Below are 13,412 nucleotides of genomic sequence, written 5' to 3'. Positions count from 1 at the left end.
AAACAGCATTCACCACTGGTCTTTGTAGTGGTGACACAGTGTTTTCTAAGAGTTGGGAACTGAACTTTCAAATGAGTTATTACTTGCATGAACGTCGTCCTTCAAAAAGTTAGATGTAGGTACAGTAATAAAATAATTTCATAAATATGGAAGCAGTTTCATTAATAGCTGAAAATGTGTCCAATAACTGATCTTATTTCATTCTGGCAGAATATCCACCAAACATTACCAGAATAATAAAATAAAAGAAAATTAGATGGGCGGAATATATCGTAATATAACACTCATGGGAACGATGAGATAAGCATATAATTTTAGTTTGAAATCCTAAAGAGAAGAGACTACGTGGAAGACACGTGAGTACATGAGAATATATATTAAAATGTTTATTAAATAAATTCCATAAGGACATAAACTGTATTAATCTATGTAGAATCTAATTCTATTGCTCAATACTCTTAAAGTACATGGCAAGACATTTGACATTCAAATAATAAAATACCGTTTAAGAGAATGCATGACAATATATCGTGCAGTATACACAACTTTACGATGTGTAATCAACACTCGCAGCTAAGAAGGGAACACACATCACAAGACACGGTTTACACAGAAAATAAGAAAAACGACCCCATAGTGAACGAACCACATGCAAGTTTTAATTAAGACAAATAAGATGAATTATCTTAACAAGTTTTAGCGAGTGTAAATTTATCATAGTTGACAAATACGGACTTTTTAAATACTTTTTAAATGGTGTTGTGAAAACATATGAGGGCAAGCAATGCAATAGATTGACGTAATTGGGACACCTGATGATGGCACTATGTTGCCGAAACATGTTGTGAAGTGACAGGTGAAATTGAGTGCACTACAAGACGGCCACTGTATATATATATCATAAATAAAAGTAGGCTTATGATATCAGCTTACTGTCTGTGTGTCTGTATATGTATTTCCCTATTCACTTTTGAATGCCTGAACCAATCTATATGAAGTTTTGTATGTACATCATAGAATCTCAACGGTGTAGCCCATAAATCCCTTCCATTAGCAATACCAACACAGTTTCTCAATTTTCTGAAGTGAAACATTAATATTGCTTGAACATCTGTGCAACCGTCATGAAACTTGGTATATAGTATATATACCGACTTCCGTTCTGAGTGACAGGTCGTAAATCGATCTGGTCGTCGGCCATATATTCATTAAAAGTATTTTTTAACCTCTCTAATCATTTTATCATCTTTATAATTTATTTTTTAAAAACTTTTACATTTTAATCAACTTTAATTTTTCATTTTTTGTGGTCGTAAGTCGCATAGGTCGTAAGTCCATGACCAAGTACCTATATATATATATATATATATATATATATATATATATATATTGTGACATGTTATATGACGTCCATTGCTGCGCAACGGCTGCAATGGGGACGCATACTTCAGCGACAACGAATACATGGAAACTGTTGAGTTCCCACAGCGACGAATCGAATACCAACAGACCGCTGCGTAGGAATAGCCGTAACAACGGATGAAACCAAACACTACTACAAGGTGTTCTGTATTGTTCTGTTTCCTAAGAAACGGGTTGTTCTTTGCGTAACAACGGATAAAATTAATCCATCGATAAGATATTCCATCCGAACGCTGGGTCTACAAGGGTGTAGTTCAGTAAGAGGTAAGTCAATGTATTTTGTTCTATTGCTAGTGGGGTGGCACTAAGTCCCTTGTACTGCGGCTACTTCTGGCCCATTGTACCAGCCCCAGATGATAGGTGAGGGTGATTGTGGAGCAATTGGTGGAATGAAGATTGGCAGGGGAAACCGAAGCACTCGGAGAAAACCTGCCCCAGGGCCACTTTGTCCACCACAAATCCCACTTGATCAGACCCGGGATCGACCCCGGGCCGCCGCGGTGGGAAGCCAGCGACTAACCGCTTGAGCTATGGCGCGGCCCAAGGAAGGGGTTCGTCTCTGCGGTTTCCATAATCCGCTGTTATCGCAACGAACCCTCTCTTGTCCTTTCATCTGGGGGACGTGTTTGTTGCTCAGGGCATTCCCAGGCAACGGCCCACTGTTATTGCCTTTCCATGGAAGTAACTCTTCTTGATTCCAAACACGTGACAATGCTCCCTTCTAAAGGTTGTTCGTCCCCGAACAGCCTAACGGTACTTCCCTTCCTTCAGGTGTTCATCTTCCGATCGGTACCTCCGCCCTTCTTTCATTTTGATGTTCGACTTCCTTCCACCCGCCCCCCCTTCTTCGAGAGTGCTCGCCCCGAGCACTTCCATGGTCCAGTGGTTGTTGATTCTGTCGTCTCACATTCATTCGTCGCTCATTCACTCGTTCTAGCTGGGGAGGCCGGTGCTTCTGGGTTACCGGTTTCTTCACTATGCGCTATTCCATTCTTTTTTCTTCGTTTCGGAGGGCGTCTACCCCTCCACAGTGTCCAGTGTCTCACCGCTCTTAATCTACTGGAAATCCAGATCGTTCCCTTCAGCCTTCCGACTCGAGAGCTTGTCCATGGGATTGTGTAATGTCGTTATGCTTCTAGGAAGGGGTTCTTGATGTTTAGGCTCCTTATTCTTCTGTTGTCTTCCGGGTGCGCTCGACGTCGCTTCTGGAGCGCTTGTCTTTTCTGCCATCTTACTGCAGCATTGTCCCTGTCGTGACCCTGACGGCTGTCTCTCCTACGCCGTGCCACTTCTGCGCGGCGGTTCATCCTGATTCTCTCAGCGGCCAGTTCCTTCCGCGGTCGATGCTTTTCCTGGGTCTTGTTCGTCCTGAGGACGTCCCTCTTGAGTCGTGCCACTGGTGCACGGCGGAACATCTTCTTTACCTATAAGGAATATACCACAGGTTTCACTATCACAATTCAGTCAGCCTATATAAATTTCATGAGTACTTCGAGATCTGTGAGAAAACTTACCAACTCAATGATCGTGAGGAATACAGTAGAAGTCTATGAACAGCTGACGTAATGTCTCACTGTATCCCATTATTATTTCAGTACCTGGATAATGCAAAATACGAGCTCATTGTCATTTGACCTGTTATGTAGAATAATAATAAGAGTAACAACATTAATAATCACACAAAGAGGAAGAGAAAGAAAGAAAAATTTGCGTTTAAATATGAAGCCATAGATGAAAAGAGAATAAAGAAATGGAGAAACGGAAATAAAGAAAAGGGATGGATAAAAAATTTAGTTGAATATATTCTCGAAACTTTTCTTTCTCTAGCTCAGGACACCAAATGCTTCTCTCCTCTCACTTGAAAACAGGTACAATAGATTTAACAAAAAAAGCTCCGTGACCTATAGTCCGCAAGCGAATTATACCGACCGAGAGACCGCCGCTTGTCGGCGAAGTTAGTGCCAACTTTTAGCGTGGGCAGCGCAACGAATCTCCACAGCCGTTAATTTCGGTTTTCTAGACCGTAGCCGCTATTTTCTTAAAATAGCTCCTCAATTATCATCACGAGGCTGAGTGGAGCCCATTCCAGACCAGCTACTTCTCAGAAAATATCTAGTAGCTCCGGGAATTGAACTCTGACCACTAGAACACAGAGGCGGTCTAGTTTTAAAGTATACTAGCCAGGGATTGGAAAGGCAATTTTATGAAGCTTCGAACTGAAGTGAGTTTCCATGACTACTACTTCTTTCTCGAGGTGCTACTCAATACATTTACCCAGGTGCAGGGCTCAGAGAATCTGGCGCCCTTCACTATAAGGAACAGTGAAAATATTGTAACGTGAACTGACACAGCATTGCTAGGTAACCGACCGGTAAATACATATCACAGCAACGTATGCGCAACACGCCTGTTAACAGTACGTGATATCCTTCGCTGAACAGCACACCCGTGTGGAGGAGGGATTGATTACCTCCACCGTGACCCTGCGAGTAATAGGAGGCGAGACCGCGCCATAGCTCAAGCGGTTAGTCGCTGGCTTCACACTGCGGCGGCCCGGGTTCGATCCCGGGTCTGGTCAAGTGGGATTTGTGGTGGACAAAGTGGCGCTGGGGCGGGTTTTCTCAGACTACTTCGGTTTCCTCTGTCAATCTTCATTCCACCAAATTCTCCATCATCATAATCACCCGGGGCAGGCCACAACAGGCCAATCAGTCGTGATATGTATGTAATGGCCGTTTGTAGTGCACTCAGTTTCACATGTCACTTCACTACATATTTCGGCAACATTGTGTCATCCTCAGGTGCTTATTTACGCTAAGCTATTGCATTGCTTGCCATCATGTGTCTTCCATAAAATTATTAAAATGTGCATTCTTCATCAACTATAATAAAATTTGTACGTATACACTAAAACTTGTTAAGATTGTTCATCTTATGCGTTTTAATTCAAACTCGCGTACTGTATGGTTCTTCCACTATGGGAGTCGTTTTTCCTATATATATATATTTGTGTCTGTGTGTGTGTGTACTGTGTCTTGTGATGTGTCCAATCAGCGGCTGCCGTGCCGAGTGGACCCAGTTGGTCTCCACCCCCCACTAAGCGAATTAAAAAAAAAAAAAAGACATAAGGAGGAGGCGACGAAAAGGGAAGTCTCAAATTTGAGACAGGAAAATATGGTCTCGAGTATCAAGGGACTCGAACTCGAGGAAGACTGCGCTGGCAAGAACCAGCAGCATATATAAAAGATAGACCCGTCCTCCCGTCAGAGAGGGGCACACAAAAAACAAGACCATAACTGTCAAACAGGAATAAAGATCTGGTCGCAAGCCCCAGATGGGTGCTTTATGCCAAGAGAGACTGGCCTACTGACCGTCGGTCGTGAAATGAGACTCAGAATCAGACACTCAGAGAGTTGAGATCACAAGTATCACAACAGTTTTGTACCCACATTTTTTAATTCGACGCTAGCTCAGACTTCGCAGAAGAGTTCCAGAGTGTACTAACGGTGTAATATTGCTCTAAGTGACTAATTGTACGAGTGTGTGTACAAATAAGCGTCTAATAAAAGAATCCGTTCCAATCCGAAAGCCCACGCAATTTATTCGTGTCGCATCACACAGCCAACGTTACAATATTATATATACATATATCATGCCACATGAAGCGATCTCAACTGCGTACTTTATAAATCCCTTTAATCAATAATACCAACATTACATATTCTACAATTGTTTCGATAACAACCGCAATGTTATTTAAATGTCTAAACCGATCGTCATGGAACTTGGTACGTATATCATGTCACCCGAGTCCATTTCAACGGCAGAGTTCAAATATACCAACATTACAGCCTATCAAATTTCCGATATATAAACTTAATATTGCTTGAATGTCGGTACCAATTTTCATGGAACTTGATATGTATATCATGCCACCTGAGGCCAACTCAATGATGAACACTATAAATCCCTCGCGTCAGTAATACCAAAACTATAGCCTATCAGGCTCTTGAAGTAACGCACTTAATATTGTCGCGTGTTGGGCGTATAACGCGACAAATAACTTCACGATGTATTTGATGTAGCGAATTTTATTTCACATTCGCACTTACAATCACACAAATTACAGATTTACGATTACTGCTATCTGCAGTATCACAAATAGTACACTCCAAATGCCACAATACAACTGGCTGGTTGCTGGCTAACTCGGAACTAACTCGATGGTAACCCGAGGACTGACTCGTAGGTAGCTCCAGGACTCGCTGACTGACTCAGTACAACTAACTGTGAATAGCCTTCGCTGCTCCCTATGTAGCCTCGATCGGACAATACGGCCACGTAATAGGCACCCTTGTTGCCTGGCGCTGTGTTGCTAGTAACGCTAGCGGAAGTAACCGCTGTTACTACTTGGTGACGTCACCGCTGTTGACTCGCGTTGCCTAGCGACCAGGATCCTAGGACTCGGCTAACATCGGCTCGCTTCGGCTTCGCTCGGCGCATCACGGCTGGCGGGGGGTGGGGGAGGGCTCATAGCTCAGCATGTCACAATATTATTCGAATGCTTGAACCAGTCCTAGTGAGACTCGATATGTATGTATATCATGCAATGTGAGGCCACCTCACCGGCTTATTTAAGAAATTCCTCCGTCAGTAATACCAACACTGAAGTTGTTGAGGTAACGCCATTAATATTAGCTGAATACCTGAATCTATTTTCATGAAACTTGGTAGGTGTATCATGCTATTTAAGGACAACTCAGTGGAGCCTCCCTCCAGACGTTATTGTTTTATTGGCTTCATTACGCATACATACTGAAGTTTTGTTTCTTCTTTTCGTAACAGATACTAAAATTACAGCGAAAGGAAAGTGGGCGCTTAGTTCATCCTAGAATTTCTCATTTGTTAATAACTCAAGAACAGAGAAAGAATTCGTGACCTTGTGCAGAAATTGTTTAAATGAATAAAAACTATTTACTGCTTTTTAGAAATGGTTTACCTTATTTGTCTGAGCCCGTATAACTGGCAAAGTATATAGAAAATCTACGTAAAATTTATTTTGTTAGTTTTTTGTTGAAACTTTAAACAGCTCATTTTGTTCTTGAATATAATTCATGTCTTTGTAATATGTACCATCAAAGGTTGTTTGGCTAAGAATTACTTTATTAAGCTGTGATTTCAAGGTAGCAAATTAATATTTGACAGGGTTTAATATCGTATGTAAGGTTTTTGATTCGTAGGATGTTTGTGTTCGTTTATTTCGAGAACAATCGTTGCACGAACAAGTATTTACAGTTAATGAACATTGAATTTACTTTGTTCACAGAATAATCATGGCCTTTAGGAGGATATACTTGCTTCCTTTAATTGTGTTCGTAGCAGTGCCCGTTTCATTCTTCGTCTCGTAAGTATAACTATTCTTGTTAACATATAGAAACCATGATCATTTCAACTAGTGATTAAGCTTTCAAAAGATACGAATGAATGAATGAATGAATGTATAAGGGGTAGGCCTTCTCGGCCCTAGCACCGCGACCTACAGTGGTCTATTGTGCTTCCCCTTTTGATTATCCCCTTAGAGCATAGGATTTTGTACGTCACTTGGTTCCATAAAGTATTGACCCAAGTGACGTAATCTTAAATAAGCTAAGGCCTCACATTCACACAGGATATGTGTGGCTGTTTCATTTTCTTCTTGACACCTCTCACAAGTGGGTCTAATACTTAGTCCCAGTTTGAAGAGGTATCCTTTAAGGTGACAGTGTCCTGTAAGTAGTCCCTCCACCCATCGTAGCTGGATCCTGTTTAACTTCAACAGTTCCTTCGCTCTTTTAGCAGTCCTCGTATGAGTCCCTTTGCTTGCCTGAGTCCAGTCAAGGATTCCCAGTATTATTTTCAAAAGAGAACTACCTGTTCTATATAACAAGCAGTCTTCGAATGTGGCAATTCAAATGTATATTCCTTATTTTCTTAGTGCTTCACTTTCCATACAGGTCTCTCTTAAATACAATTGTGATAAGATTCATAAGCCCACAAAATACATGAATAAGTCAATTTAGAAATTCGACCCTGAAGATGGAGGCCACATATTCCTCCGAAACTTCGGTCGACTTTCAACGGAGTACAGTACTCTTCAAACCACGAAATCCTCGAGACAATTAACACCGGACTAAAGTCAAAACAAGGCCTCTGGAATTCATGTCAAAACCGAACCATGATGCTAGGGGGGGTGTGGAGTCCAAGTGGTTCCACTCGGCACGGCGACCATTGAGTGGCCTACTGTAGCCTGCCCCCGGTGATTATGATGATGGAGAATTTTGTGGAATGAAGATTGGCAGGGGAAGCCGAAGTACTCGTAGAATACCCGCCCCAGCGCCACTTTGTTCGCCACAAATCCCACTTGACCAGACCCGGGATCGAACACGGGCCGCCGCGGTGGGAAGCCAGCGACTAACCGCTTGAGCTATCGCGCGGCCACGATCTGTTCAGCAAAACTCAGATTCTTTTTTCTAAATAGAGCTACGCGTCTGTTAGAGATTTCGGCAAGACAGTGACTAATGAAAGTCCCTAAGTTAAAGTGACGTCATCTACCGGTGTGATAGGGTGTGCCCTCATTACGTCGTCCTCATAAGAGGCTGTAATTCTCGTGCGTCACAGCTTGCTCGAAACACGTGTTGCTTAATGCAATGTAAAAATACGGCACTTTGGGCAAAGACAGAAAGAAATTTGCTTCGTACCTTAGAGATACGAGTATACGGAAGTTGAAATTCTAAGGTGAGTTTTTTCTATGTCATGTTAATAATTAATGGATTAACTATTAACACAGTTGGATATAATAAATTACAAACGTCCTTAGATTTCCCGATGAGGTGGTTCTTTTCAATTTACCTAATCCTTCCAGCCGCACTATGTTCCTGGGGTCGACTCAGCCTCTGAGAGAAATGAGTACCAGGAATCTTCCTGGGGGTAAAGGGCGGCAGTTGCGTAAGGCTGACAACCTCACCACCATCTGTGAGCCGATTTTCTAGAAAATTTGAGAACCTCGACGTCTCACAAACCTATAGGCCTCCACGGCCTGTTACAGGGATACCTTTACCTTTCTTTTACCTTAGATTTCGTACGTAACTTCTGACAAAGAGCTTTATTTTGAAATATTCACAAAAACCAGTGCGGATGAGAGATACAGAACATGCAGGACGAGTAGAGAGAATACAAAACTTAATGCGGAAAACCAGACCGGAAGACACAACAGGGGAAAGCTAGGGGAAGTTCGGGCAATGGTGTTAACACGGATCTTCAAGGAACAGAATGTGATGGTGTGGACTGGATCCACCTGTTTCAGAATCGGGCCAAGTGGTGGGCTTTGTTAACACGGTGATTCATAATGTTATATTTTAGCGTCCTGTTGCACTGATTTAAGTCCATGATTTATTTCAATCGTTGAACGGTTGAAATAAATCATGGACGATGATTCATTTTGGAGCTCCATGAAGGCCATAATTTTCATAGAATCTTCTGAGTAAATAAACGAAACTCTTGGGACGCATTTGTGTTTCATTCCATTACTCTGCAATGTAGGGAGTTTGGACAGTAATGAATCACTTTTCTGTCAACAGGTATGCTATAGCAGTCCATAACAACCATGTTGAACCTGGATTCCCTTATATAAGCGAAACGGGGAGTTTCTCGCCCGAGAGTTGCATATTTGGACAAGTTATTAACTTTGCAGCTTTCCTAAGTGAGTAATTTTCAGAATCTATTGCAAATGCAATGTTTTCTACAAAAAGTTCAGGGTCAACATATGAAGACTTCTGAAAAAAAAAAGTGCTTTCATATGTTCATAAGTATGATTACAACAATGCTGGAAAGATGTCCATAGAAATATCGCGAGAATTTCATTTTGGTTTATATCATATTATCATATTCCATACTATACATTAATTTTAAATACAAAGATTTACACAGACTTTCTGAATTTGCTAATAATTACAAGAATTTTATATATCATTATCATCTTCACATTTTTTTTACGGGGGGCACGAGATAGCGTAGTTGATTGAGGCACTATGTTACAAGCCGGAAGGTCGCGGGTTCAATTCCCGATGAGGACATTGGATTTTTTTTTTCAATTTACCTAATCCTTCCAGCCGCACTATGGCCCAGGGGTTGACTCAGCCTCTAACAGAAATGAGTACCAGGAATATTCTTGGGAGTAAAGGGCAGCTGGGGCGTAAGGCTGACAACCTTGCCGCCATCTGTGAGCCGACTGTCTAGAAAAATGTGGGAACCTCCACGGCCTGTTGCAGGGATACCTTTACTTTACTTACTTACTTTTACATTTTTTACAGACATTCTTCATTGTGGTGATAATTAATTAAATATACGTCCATCCTAAATATATATGTCGCTCCAATTTTACACTCTAGCTTGTAACTCCACTGCGTAAGTTCAGTACAATGTGAAACAGATGGAACACAATCCTGTTAATATCCAAATTAGCAAACTGCTGAGTCAACTTTCTCAAAATTTCTTCCAGGTAGTAGGATGAAATGCCGGTCACGGTAGCCGAGCGGTCTAAGGCATGCACTGTCTTCGCTCGCTTGGAAACCGGGATCATGGGTTCGAATCCCACTCAGGGCATGGATGTTTAGTTTGTCTGTGTGCGTTTTTCTGTGTTTATGTACAGGTAGAGGCCTTTCGGCGAGCTGATCACCCGCCCAAGGAATCCTACCGAATATGTAAGATCTAGAAAAACCGAAGTGAACGGAGAAGTTCATGGAGGTAGGCCTGGGCCCACTGGAGTTGTAGTGCCAAGGAAAAAAAGGTAGGATGAAATCCGTCATTAGTGTCTTATTACTTAAAAAATGGGAAGAAATCAGTTTCATAAAACAGAAAGGAAAGAAAAAATCTTTTAAAATGTGCCGCCCCTAAAACGGTCCTCTTGACCGCTTGGTTCACCTGTGCTCTCTCACCGGCCCGGTAGACTTCGAATGGACGTAGTAATTTTAAGTAACCATATGTTTATTTTGTCTCCTCTTCTAGTTGTTGTCTGTGTATACATAAAATACCTGGAAATAAAGAACTACATACAAACTCCTACGCCGGGGGACGGAGTGAGCCACAGATTCAATAAAGTGACTTTGGCTTTCGGCCTTGCTTCCTGTGCTGGCCTTGATATAGTGGCCAACTTCCAGCAATCTAATGTTATTGTTGTCCACATGCTGGGAGCCTTTATGTGCTTTGCAGCTGGAACTACATATTTTATCTTACAGGTAAGTTCTTTAAAAATCTTTTTGTGAATTTGACGTATTATCTTCTTGGTGTTGGATCGTTATGGCTATTCAGCACCATCTTGTGGATACGAAATGACATAAAACTTATTTTTAGGACCTTTTCGCAACAATACGTCACCATTCAAGTCCGCGATGTCCGCTTAGTGTTCTGTGAGCATATATGCAATAACTTCTCATTAAATAAATGAACTTTTAGTGTGTGTAACACATACCCGAGGTTACTTCATCATCAGGCAGTAACTACATCGTTACTTCATCATTAGAATGTTACGATATTGTTTTTAACACATGATGTGTACCAAAGTCGCCATACCCGAGATATTGTTAACAAAGAGGAGTTTTCTTTCATAATGTTGTGTACCGAAGGTGTGACGAATTTTTTTTATTGCTAGTGGGGTGGGACTAAGTCCCTTGAACTGCGGCCACTTCTGGCCTATTGTACCAGCCCCAGATGTTAGGTGAGGGTGATTGTGGAGCAATTGGTGGAATGAAGATTGGCAGGGGAACCGAAGTACTCGGAGAAAACCTGTCCCATCGCCACTTTGTCCTTCATCATAATCACCCGGGGCAGGCTATAATAGGCCAATCAGGGGCCGCCGTGCCAAGTGGACCCAGTTGAACTCCACCCCCCACTAAGCGAACTAAAAAGCTAATTTGTAGTGCTGTGGTTGACAGACGCCAGGATTTCATAACCAAGAACCGAGTTCAGTTTTGTGTAATGGCCCAATTCTAATGGATAAAGTGGTAAAGAATTATCCCTAAATTAGGTCCTTCTTGTCACTCATAACCCCTGGGTGCATCCCATCCAGGACAACATTGTCAGTTGGAACTTTATTTCTGATGCTGCCCTTCGTAAGACGGCTGAAAGAAAGATGATTACTTTTGGGCATTAATTATATAATTATAGTTCTGAATTTGGATAGGCAAGAAAGGCTACTCTTTGATAGCTGAAGAACAATTATATCTTTTTTATTAGAAGAGGAAACAAATAGCAGTTAGATTTGCGAGTTGAGGTTTTATCCGGCAGAAAAATACTGTGCTTATTTATTTCCTGTCATAGCGGGCTCCGTAGTCTAGGGGTAGCGTTACCACCTCATGACTCAAGGTACGCGGGTTCAAACCCGGCGGGGTCGTGGAATTTTTAAGGGCGGAAAAATTCAGGGAACAAGTCCTCCGGGAGGGACTTTAAGCAGTGGGTCCCGTCTCGTAGATTTACGGCACGTAAAAGAACCTCATGCCTCTAGGAGGCCTCTGAGCTAAATTAGGCCAAAAGTTTCCCGCCCAAATAGTTTCCAATGCGTCCGATAGATGGGGAAGAATTAGGTACCACTGCCAGAGGAGGGACGACCTCGCTGAAAAAAAGGGACTAATTATTAGATACCACTGCCAAGTAGAGGGTAGAAACCTTGCTGGCAGAAAGGGGCTAAAGTATTAGGTACCACTGCCAGAGGAGAAACTAGTTAGTTAGTTAGTTATTTAGAGAGGGTGGGTTTCCCCATGCACCGCGACCAGTTTGATCTATTGTGCTTCCCTCTATGATATTCTACCAGTCTCTATACCCTACCGATAAATGGTGCGTACCATCAGTCCCGCCGAGCAAGCGAGTTCGGCCACTTGCTTAGCGGTGTCTATAATGCTTCCCCCATCTATCAGAGGCCTTAGAGGCTATTGTTGGGCGGGAAACGTCCTGGAATTTGGCTCAGTGATCCCCTTTTGGGATGAGGTTCTTTTACGTGCCGTAAAGTTACGACACGGGACCCACGGCTTAAAGTCCCTCCCGGAGGACTTGTTCCCTGATTTTTTCCGCCCTTAAAAATTCGACGACCTCCGCAACTCGCCGACAGAAAGGGACTAACTATTAGATGCCGCTGCCAAGTAGAGGGTAGAAACCTCGCTGGCAGAAAGGGACTGATAGCGAGCACCAGTATCGGTAGGGGATGGAGACGGTAGAAATTAAAAAATGGGGCGTACAATAGACTATCAGTCGCGGTGCATGGGGAAACCCACCCCCTCAATACTGAATCATTGAATTTCCTGTCATGTTTCTAATAATGGTTTATGATATCTAATACTGTTTCCATTTGTCAGGTGTGGATTTCATACAAAATTCCAGGCCTTGCCTCAAAATGGATGCTGAGGATACGAGCTTTTCTGGTTGGACTTTGTGTTCTGACGACGATTTCAACAATAATTCCAGGAATCGTTGCCTTCTTCGAATATCGAGGTAACATTACAATTAGAATTTTATATATTCCATTGAAGCTTTACACGATTAAATAAACCATATAAAATACGGCATATTACAAATTCGATATTAGCATAATTCTAAACATAAACTCCGTGATTTTAGTCCGCAAGCGAACTATACCGACCAAGCGACTGCCGCTTGTCGACGAAGCTTAATGACAACTTTTGCGGATAGAGGGTGCCACGTGGTCAGCGTAACGAATCCCCAAGGCCGTTAATCTCGGTTTTCTAGACCGGAGCCGTTATTTCCTTGAAACCCCGTTCCGGACCCACTACTTCTCCGAAAAAATCTGGTAGCGCCGCGAATCGAACCGGGCCTTCTGGATCTGTAGCCAAGAACGCTGACCACTAGACCACAGAGCGCGAGTTGACAAAAGGGAAGTGAAAAAAAAAGAAAGGCTCAAAGCGGATGGACCAATGAGTAAGGAAGGAAGAAACAGGAAGAGTAAC

General features: G+C 42.4%; 1 protein-coding gene across 2 annotated transcripts in view; it reads left to right on the top strand.

The window, feature by feature from the left end:
• The first annotated feature begins 1,539 nt into the window (after nucleotides 1-1,539).
• The window catches only part of LOC111861842 (DNA damage-regulated autophagy modulator protein 1), a 13,766-nt gene continuing 1,893 nt past the window's right edge, over nucleotides 1,540-13,412 (top strand). Inside the window, exons 1-5 of one of the 2 annotated variants that reach the window (XM_023846756.2) lie at nucleotides 1,540-1,686; nucleotides 6,749-6,826; nucleotides 9,039-9,160; nucleotides 10,465-10,694; nucleotides 12,804-12,939. In XM_023846756.2, coding sequence (XP_023702524.1) covers nucleotides 6,756-6,826; nucleotides 9,039-9,160; nucleotides 10,465-10,694; nucleotides 12,804-12,939 — 559 coding nt within the window. In that variant the 5' untranslated portion in view covers nucleotides 1,540-1,686; nucleotides 6,749-6,755. Of the gene's footprint in view, nucleotides 1,687-6,026; nucleotides 6,102-6,748; nucleotides 6,827-9,038; nucleotides 9,161-10,464; nucleotides 10,695-12,803; nucleotides 12,940-13,412 lie in introns of those variants that run through there. The other variant, XM_023846757.2, reaches the window with a different exon arrangement.

The sequence above is a fragment of the Cryptotermes secundus genome, unplaced genomic scaffold (assembly GCF_002891405.2).
Source record: "Cryptotermes secundus unplaced genomic scaffold, Csec_1.0 scaffold819, whole genome shotgun sequence".
Lineage (NCBI taxonomy): Eukaryota > Metazoa > Arthropoda > Insecta > Blattodea > Kalotermitidae > Cryptotermes > Cryptotermes secundus.
This window is presented reverse-complemented; position numbering and strand designations above follow the sequence as displayed.